The 9,933-nt window shown below is 30.9% G+C and overlaps 1 protein-coding gene across 2 annotated transcripts in view; it reads left to right on the top strand.

Moving 5' to 3' along the window:
• The window catches only part of LOC108966406 (rhophilin-2), a gene marked incomplete at its 3' end in the record, with an annotated part of 110,514 nt that overhangs the window by 51,096 nt on the left and 49,485 nt on the right, over positions 1-9,933 (top strand). The window contains 1 exon segment of one of the 2 annotated variants that reach the window (XM_018929275.1): positions 5,770-5,851. Coding sequence (XP_018784820.1) covers positions 5,816-5,851 — 36 coding nt within the window. The 5' untranslated portion in view covers positions 5,770-5,815. 2 annotated transcript variants of the gene reach the window in all.

The following is a 9,933-nucleotide window of genomic DNA, read 5'->3' as shown; positions in this document are numbered from 1 at the left end:
AAACTTTTCTTTGAAATTTTCAAAAAATGTTAAATAGTACTTTCAAATTTATTTCTAAATTGTCAAAATCTTTTAATATTTTCAAAAATATTTTCTTTTTGTGAATGTGATAACAAATGTTGAACCTTTTAATAAGCTACTTATTGGTTTAATTTTCGGTGCAAAAATAATTATTCGAAATTTGAATAATTTTTATTTAATTTTTTGGCATTTTTCACCAGTCGCTGCCCACTGTAGAATACATATGCCTAAGTATATGCATATGCCGCTACAAAAAAAAACAATTCACGCATCTAACGACCTGTCAGGTTGCATAGTTGCCGCTTCCACTTCTCCTTTCAAAGCAATGAAAAAGATATTTATGCGAATCGCGGCTGCAGATCATTAACAGTGCTTTAACTCTCTGCTGCTACATACAACTGCGTATGTATAGATGGCGATGTGTGTGCACGCAACAAATTATGCTGCTTTACGGTGGCGGCCTGTTTACGATGCATTAATTTGCCGCACAAACTCAATTTGAGATTTTCTTTCTACATTTCTTTGGGCGCTTTTGCAAAGACACTGCGGCACTTGTGGCTGTTTTGTAGAGGAAATGTGGATTTGTTTAGACTTTTTTTGTACACTCATAGACATGTATGTGCTATACATATATGGTTATAAATTTAGGTAGTGTGTGTTTCACCTATTTCATGTATTACCAAAAAATTTGAATTTATGCTCTGATTACAGTACACTTGCTCAGTTAACGGGTTTTTTTTACGCTAACTTTTTGGGCGTTGCGGCATTTGCATCTGTTCAAGGAGTGAATTCCCAGCATGTAGCAGTCATAGTAAAATCATGCAACCCTTTTAAGGTTGAAATTTGTTTTGGACTTCCCCTTTGGTTCATCAAAACTTACATTTATTTAATTTGATCAAATTCGTAACATGGCGTAATACTCAGGCTTCAGGTGTGAAAAGTTATAAATAATTAACAACACTTTTTTTAAATTTTTTTGTTTACTTATGGGTTAGATTTAACTGGAAACGATACTACTGAATCTTTCTTTAATTTCATTGAATAAGAAAGTTAAACTTGTGGCAACACTGCTTAAGTATTTTTTACTGTAAAATTTATTATTCGTAGATAAATTGTATTGCATTCAAATTTTTTAACTTTGGCAACCTCTACATAAAATTTCAAGTTCACGAAAAGGCTTACCCCAAATTCTTCACTATTGCTATCCATTTATTGGTGTTCTAATTTTTGAATAGTACAAAAAGATGTTTTATTATGAGAGCTATAATTGATATTCATGTAGCAATTTTATCGGATAAATTATTTTACTTAAATAATTTCATGCAGGTGGCAACCTAACCAAAAATTTTTGCAAAGAACTAATGGTGTTAAAGAAGTAGTTAAATAAATTATCTACATATGTGAATAAACTGTAAATACTTTAGCTTTCACTATAGTGGCGCACTATATGCTGTGAGTGTGACGAAATTTCGTGGGGTTACACTATTTCACTGCAGTCTTACACCTTTACTAACTTACCTAAAGTTGTTTACCTTTAAATTATTACTGTTAGACTTTGAAACAATTTCTTCAACTTACCCATATCAGAATTCCCTTTTTAACTAAATACAATTTACTAAGACTTAGAGTCTTCATTGACTTAATTATCAATATTTTACAGTCATTAATTAGGTAAATTAACACGTCGCCATTTTACAAATAATTTGAATTTGCATATTCCACTACCTATAGATATCGAAGTTGAATCTATCTTCTCACATCTGCTCACTTTTTTCTCACCTATTGCTAATGCTTAGAATATATGAAACTAAGTTTCCAAAAGCATAATTTACCAACATGATTTATGAGGAGTTGAAAAATATGCTAATCCACCTCGAATAGTAGGTAGGGCACAACAACTACAAACAAAATTAGAATGCGACCTAAAAGTCATTATTTGACTAAAGACTTAAGCAACAAACTCGATGTGTGAAAGCTAGAAATATTTAATAAATGGGAGAAAGAGCTACTTAATAGAAACAGCCACAGTGACGTCCGAACCATTGAATTTAATAACAGGCAATAAAATGTATCGTTTGTAGTAAGTGGAAATTTATTTTACCTGAATTTTAATGTGACCATGGGTTGGAGCTGGTGTTCTTGTGAGAAATCTGCGAAACTGTTGTTTGCTGATTATTCAAAAGGGCAATTAAATCTGAAAACAGTGTTTTTTGGTTTTATTTTTTTTTTTTGCAGAGCTAAGGCTTTTGCGCTTTAATATGCTTAATTTGATCAAAATTTTTTTTTATTTTAGTTAAAGGCAGAATTTTACGGTAAATAATTTATAATTGAACTCATATAACCTTTAGTCTAATGTATCCCTTTTCAAGTACTTTTTTTGAACTTTTTTAGAAAATTTATAAAAAGATTGATGTATTTAATTTTTTTTATAGAAATCCACGAACTTCACTTTAAATTTCATAATTAGTACCTAGATGCATCGAACATATGTTTGCCTATGATGTAATTTATAGTATAATGGAAGAATTCAGCTTTCCCAACAACTGCACATACTCTTTTAGTTTGAGGTCAACTTACCAGAATTTTTTGTGAGAACTTTTTATTTGAAAAAAGCTTAATTTTATCGAACAGTGTTATTTTCTATAAAATATTTGGAAAGTTGTTCAATAACTACAGTTTTTTAGCCATATGTTGCAATAAGTTATAATTCTTTTTTTTTTAGAATTTTAAGCCAGGTGTAAACATCATAAACTATTTTTTTCATATAATTTTTTCCACATCAAAAAACAATTATTTATGATAATATAACAAATTTTCATATTTTTCCACGAAATTTTATCGTCTGGCAGCTCCATGAATTTTCTTTCGCAATAAATTTTAATTTTTTTAGAATTTTGTGCTAACAATAATTTAATTCTAACAATTATTTGCCGTATTATGACAAATTTTCAAATTTTTCGAAGAAATTTAATCGGCTGACAACTCCATAAATTTTATTTCGCAAAAAGTTTTAGTTTTTTTAAACTTCTGTGTCAAATTAAATTTAATGCCAACAATTATTTACGGTAATATAGTAATTTTCATTTTTTTCAAACATATTTAATCGGCTGGCAGCACCAAAAATTTTCTTTCGCAATAAGTTCTAACTTTTCTAAGCTTTTGTGCCAACTTTAATTTAATTGAAACAATTATTTACGGTAAAATAGCAAATTTAAAATTTTTTTTTAACAAATTTAATCAGATGGCAACTCCATACATTTTCTTTCGCAATATATTTTAATTTTTTCTATATTTTCTCATTTTTTCTCTAGACTTTTGTGCCAACTTTAATTTAAAAATTTAAATATACCAAACATTTTAAATAATATGGCAACTGCGTTTTAAGTTTTTATCAAACTCTAACATTGGTACAAAAATATTTAAAATTTTTACTTTAGTTAATACAACTTATATTTAAATTTTGGGTGGGGTAAATATTAAAAAAAATCCTCACATAATATTATATTATGAACTTCATATTTTCCAAAAAGTTGAAACCAGCTGGCAACTACAAACATATCCTTTTTCATTTATATGTATATATTTTTTCTAAAAATGTATACTAGGCATTTTCAATTACTTTAATTTTAAATAATTTATAAAAAGTGTGGCAACCTTGTTAGAATGTATAATTGTTTACTCGTATTTATAATTATTATTAATATTTTTTACTCATATTACATAAAAAAAATTATTCTTATTAATTAATATAATTACTTCAAATTAGCTGGCAACTCTATAAAATAATACTTTTGCAGTAACATGCATTAAAATACAAATTTTCAAAGAAAAAAATATTGTCATTGTATTTGCATCCCATTATCCTATCCTTTTTTTGTACTTTCCTTGTAATTTTTAGAAAAACAAATATTGAAATATGTAAGAGTTTGTAGTCGTAATCGATTTTGCTCGGTTATAACAGCGTATGCGATGTCTAAGCTATTAAAGAAGAATCGATCAAACGATGATATTTCAGCTTCATGGAACTAAGTAATCAATATATTATATATACATATCTTTTTGTTGTTGTCTTACATGTGTAATTATTGTTGTTGTTCAAATCTGTTGTCAAAATTGTTGTTTCCCTATTTATTCTTCATAATTGTTCTTTTGTGCCGCAATGTTGCAACGCTTGAGCTAAGAACAGCCGCTCCTCTAAATGCAATGTCATCACTAACGCCACGAACCACACGCCAACATGCCACACCAAATATGGCTGCAACGAAAAAAGAACAAAAAATAAGTGTGCTATGCTCATACAAAATGGTTGTAATAACAATAATAATAAAACATAAAATAAATGCCGGCATGATGCTGCAGTACTCTATATCTCTCTTAAGAACCGGAAAACGCATGCAACGGTGAGACTACTTAGAGAAATGCTGACACCACACATACGCATACATGTAAGAACAAGAACAATGATGGCACAAAAAAGCCACACGCCCGCTTTGCCGCATGATGTATGCCTAAACGCTGGGAAACTGGGAAAGCAGGCAACTAAACGCCATAAATGACAGCTGCCCAAGCGCTGCCGCCGCCGCCAACGCTGCTACTCAACGATAATTACTTCTTTAGCGCCGATTTAAGAGTGCAGCGAGCCAGCCCACCTGTTTCTTTCACCAACGCTCGCCACTCTCGCCATCGCCTTGGCCATTGCCAGTGCGCCCCTTTTCGTGCTTATACGCGCGCTTTGCGAGCATGTTTGCATTAGAATAAATGAGGAGACGAAAGCGTAGAGTGCGTGTAGCGAAATGAGCAGCACAAATGAAGAAGATCAAGCAGATATGTGTATAAACAAAGCAGTGAACATAGAAATTAATAAGCAAGCTTGAGGAAGAAAAGAAAGACAACGGTCCATTGATGACTTTCTTCTATGCTTAGCGCGAACAAGCAAGCCTCGACTAACACATGCAAACCAAATACATATGTATATGTGTATGTGTTTGAGCCATATGTGCATTTCCATACGTTTCCGCGCATCTTGTTTACTTGTGCGCTCTGCTTTACGCTCTTGACTTAGCTTGGCTCGCTAAGTCGGTACTCAGTACTAGGCTGGTCCAAGAATGATTCTCAATTCGACTTTTGAGCCGGCTGGACGTGACGCGCTTCACTTTTGCATCTCAACAATACATTGCTGTTGTTATTGTACTATATGTACAGTAAAAAAAAAAAGAATATATTTTATTGGAAATGTGTGGAAAGTGAGCTTGCAAACGAATGCGCCTGTGTCTATTTATAAAATTGGTGCGCCGTGTTTATTTTGAAAATTAGCACTTTGCTTATCTGTTTGCTTTTTGCGAAATTAACTGTAGTTAAATGGCGGTTGCAACGCAATGCAATTGCCCGTTGTTGCCGAGTAAGTGACCGCAGTGTCCGCTTGCAACGGAAACAAAGGCGGCTGTGATGTTTTACATTGTTGCTTCTAAGCTGAGGAAGCCTCATGAAAATACAATAACAACAACATAATAATACAATATGAATGTAGCGCTTTTATAGCGTTGTTGCTTGTGTGTGTCTGTGCGTGCATATAACGGTTTTGTCACAACGGTTGCGCACTGCGGAAAACGTGGTTTTTGCAAACAAGTTCGTTTTTTAAGTCTTTTGTGTAATTAGTTCCTGTGTTTTTATAGAAAACGAAGTTTTTAAAGAGAAAAGTATATTTAATTCTGTGTGCGTTGTTTCAGTGCAATAAATTTGTGTTTTTATTGCTAGTGATATTGATATTGAAAAATTGTGTAAAAAGTGGTTAATAATGAATATGGATTATATTAACAAACTGGAGCAAATGGTAAGCAGCAAATAGCAGTTTAATGCATTAAATTCTGTAGTGAGTTATAGTTTAGGTGGCTTTACCAGAACTGCGTAGTGGCTTAAAAAATCTTTGTAGTTGTCATATATTCAATAAGAAATGGTTTTAAAAATATATGAAATTGTCCCAAAAGGAGCTTACGCATTTGTTGTTCTATTGCTCAGTGATGAAAATCATTGAAAACATATTTTTGCCAATTTACTGTATTCATTTTACCGTTTTATAATGTTTTCAACTACTCCAGAAATTAAAAAAGGGATTAAAAATTATTCAAAAACAATTAAAAATATTTAATTTTTAAATTTAAAATTAGAATTTTTTTGAAGGGCATATATTTTATAGTACAAACTCATACTTTTATTCATTAACTAATCTCAAAAAATCGACTTTTTGTTTTTTGACTTTTCCAAAATGACTTTAGGTTCTAAGTTAGTTAAATAATTCTTTGGCAAGTCTCAATTTATTTTTTTTAGTATCAGCACACTGTTGGAGCAAGTGTAAAGTTACCGCAGTTAAGTCAGGGTTTCGTGAAGATTCTAAATAGGTTCCTGAGCCAATAAACATAAAAAGGCTTGCACTGAAACCAATTTTCCTTACACTTGCTATAAGTCTGTTGGTGTTATTTTTGTAGCGGCGCAATTGTGCCGAGTTGACAGTCCTTGTTCGGATAAAAAATACGGGTTACGTAGACCCAACTGTTGTAAGAACGGTTGTTACAAGTCTCGGCTGGTGTGGTCTTGAGTGTCTTCCGCAAAATTTGTGTTTGTCATTTTTGCAAAATCTCTGATTTCTGATTCGGGTCTAGCTCTGATTCAAACCTAACCTTGACGCGGTCCTCTTGTATATATATAATATATCCGATGCCAGCACGAAGATTTCCAAGCACTGTTCCTTTAACTTTCTCGATGTTATCATTACATTTCATTAACAGAGTTGACATCACGACCTTCACTGCATATTTTGTGCCACTCAAATGCTTGTATTCCTGCTAAAATAGACTCCACAGAATTTTTCTGCAATATTTTCAATGGTGCTGCAATCGCGATTTCACTGATAATTCAAAGTTTTGAGCAAACTCGCTGTTACATTTTTTTCCTTGGTTAAAATCGCCAGAAAAGCATACGTTTTTTTAGCGATTCGGTTAGAATGTGTAGATTTGGTGATTTCATATGCTAGTAATTACAATCTAATCTATCTTAAAGAGTTCCAGATCAACATTATATATTAATTATGTAATAATAGCAAAATTTTATTTGATTGTTAATTGGAATCAATATTAATTATTCGTATTCTTTAATATACATCTTAACATTCAAATAATACTTGCGACCTATGCTTTTACAGCATCAATTTTTCTGAGTATTTCCTACAGAAGTGTACTAGAGCTAGAGAATTATTGTCATACCGAAAAACAAATTTTTTTTAAATTTCATTTCCTCTTTTTAATGAGGTGAATTTTGAATGAATATTATGATATGATATTTTCAAGGTATTTTACCATCCCTTTATGAATTATGAATTATTTATGAATTCAAAGTAATATATTTTACATATGTGAAACATGTGGGAACACTGCTTAAATATTTTTAGCTGTAAAATTTATTATTTGTAGATAAATTTAATTGCATTATAATTTTTTAAACTGTGGCAATTCCTATATAAAATTTTAAGTTCACAGAAGGCTTACTCAAAGTTCTTCAGTTCGATACTAATTCGATATAATTTGTTATGCTATCCTAAATTAATTTATTTTCAGGTATTCTTCTAGAGTCTGTTTAGAAAGTTTGATACTTCTTTGAGAATTTGAGTTTTTTTTTGAAATTTTAAGATAATACGTATATAATATGATATAGTGCAGCGTAAGTGATAAAAACTTCAATTTCTATTTTTTTATTGTATATTGTCGATATGTAATCGAAGTTCGTTTAAGAAATTATTTTTATACTCATCAAAGGAAATTGCTGGCAGCGCCTATCATGGTTGATGCAAACTCAAACACCTAAATATTTGCCGTTATTTTCTTACTATGATTTTATCTCCTCTTTCCAGCATTTCTTTACACTTTTCTTAGTAAAGTAAAGTAAAGCTACATATTGCAACCGCTTCAAATAAATAATGAAAACCTGAAAAAATACTGAAATTTGAAAAACACCTGGCAACTAAAGTCCAAAATATACCCAAAACTTTGCTTGGCCACAAATTTTCAGTAACTTATTCCAACATATTGTAGTAAGCCAGAAATACTAGAAAACTTACATATTTATCATTTTCTACAAAAAATTCGGATCACTTTTACCATACATGACAGCTCGTTCTACTTTGCCGCCGTCATAAATTTTCGAAATACAAGCAGTTAAAAAAAATTTAAATTATAGCAATAAAAGCAAAAATTGTCATGACCTCGTCTACAAGAAGTATTAACAAATCATTAGAATTTGTTCTCTGTACCAGAGCCGACATTTAAATGGCAACGCTTAAGAAAAATGAATACAATCATTAATGAAAATTACGCATACTTTGTTTCGCAAAAGAAAATTACTATGGAAATTCTTAGCAACGCCAATTATGCACGCTGTCAACGCTACTAACAACTGGTCATTAGATACAGCAGACAATTGTCAAAATAACGCACAAAAAACGCTAGAAAAAGAACAAAAATATGTCACTTGATAAAATGCCTTTTGAGTTGATGACAAACAAGAACGCTTTGTAGCAATAGGCACACGATTATGCGCGAGTATGTAAAATTTCGTGAAGTACAGCGTAAGCAAATAAGCGCTGAGTAATCAAAAGCACAACGCAATTTTGCACATGCGCACAGGTGTTCTCTCCCACAAGCAAGTATAATGCCGCAAAGTACTTATATTTGTACGCATAAGTATGTCTGCACTCACAGTTATGTGTGGGAAGCGAATCTTTTGTTTTCAAGTAAAAAAATTTCATTCAAACTCTCGGCAATATTCAATTGTGCAAATATTTGTGCAGGCGTTGTTGGCTCTAATTGTTAAAAAGCTTTAATTTTGCTATTCATTGAGTAAGTAGCAGTGAATTAAGCGACTCTTTGGCTTACGAATATGGATAATCAATGGTTTTACACTTCATTTGCAAAAGCATTACTGTAAACAAGTTTATTTATTTTATTTTTTCAAAATACTTGCGCCAAAAGTGGATATTTTGCATGAATGTGAATTCGTATATACCGTAGACTGCTTTGGCTTTTTCATTTATTGCTGTTTTTGTGCTTGTAATAACGAAAAACCTGCTCAAAAATCAAATATACGCCAGCAATGTGGTTTAAGCGATATTTTGGGCAATACAATTAACTTGTTCAAATCAACAAACATTCTTAATGCCAGTGCACCGGCCTTGCTGTATATACCAGCTGTGATAAGTCCACAAACAATTTTGTTTTTTTAGTAGAAAAATTTAGTGCAGAAAAAAAATAAAATAAAAGTTATCGCAAATAAAAACAATCTTCTAAATACAAGTCCCCATTTAAACATTCGTATACCGTTAAACTCAAGGCACAAAACTTTTTTAAAGATTTAAAACAATATATTTAGTTTTAAATAAAATTTTATTTTTGGCAACCTACTAACTTTATATTACAATTTTTTACTTGAAAATTGTAAATATGTCAAATTTTATTTGAATACAAAACTTAACAGACGGCAGACCTTGAAAATCTCTATTTTTTATTTCAATATCAAGCACATTATAACTTTAAACCAGTTGAAAAATTATTATAGGTGGCAACCCCACAAGGTTTCCTTTCTGTTTATTTCGGTTTGTAACTTTATCTTATCATTTTTTACTTAAAAAAATGTGTAAAATTTTAATTGAACAAAAAAATTAACAGGTGGCAACCCTTGCTAAAAAAATTTTAATTTGATATCAATATCTAACATATTGTAACTCTAAACGAACTAAAAAATTATTAATGGTGGCAAATCTACAAAATTTATTTTCGGCTTACTCCAGTATATAACCTTTTCTTATAATTTTTAATTAAAAATTTCAAAAATGTGAAAATCTAAAATTTTTTCAATGTCTAAGAAGTA

Source organism: Bactrocera latifrons, unplaced genomic scaffold (assembly GCF_001853355.1).
Source record: "Bactrocera latifrons isolate USDA-ARS-PBARC rearing strain unplaced genomic scaffold, ASM185335v1 scaffold_16, whole genome shotgun sequence".
Classification (NCBI taxonomy): domain Eukaryota; kingdom Metazoa; phylum Arthropoda; class Insecta; order Diptera; family Tephritidae; genus Bactrocera; species Bactrocera latifrons.
The sequence above is the reverse complement of the archived record's forward strand: the minus strand, read 5'-3'. Positions and strand labels throughout refer to the sequence as shown.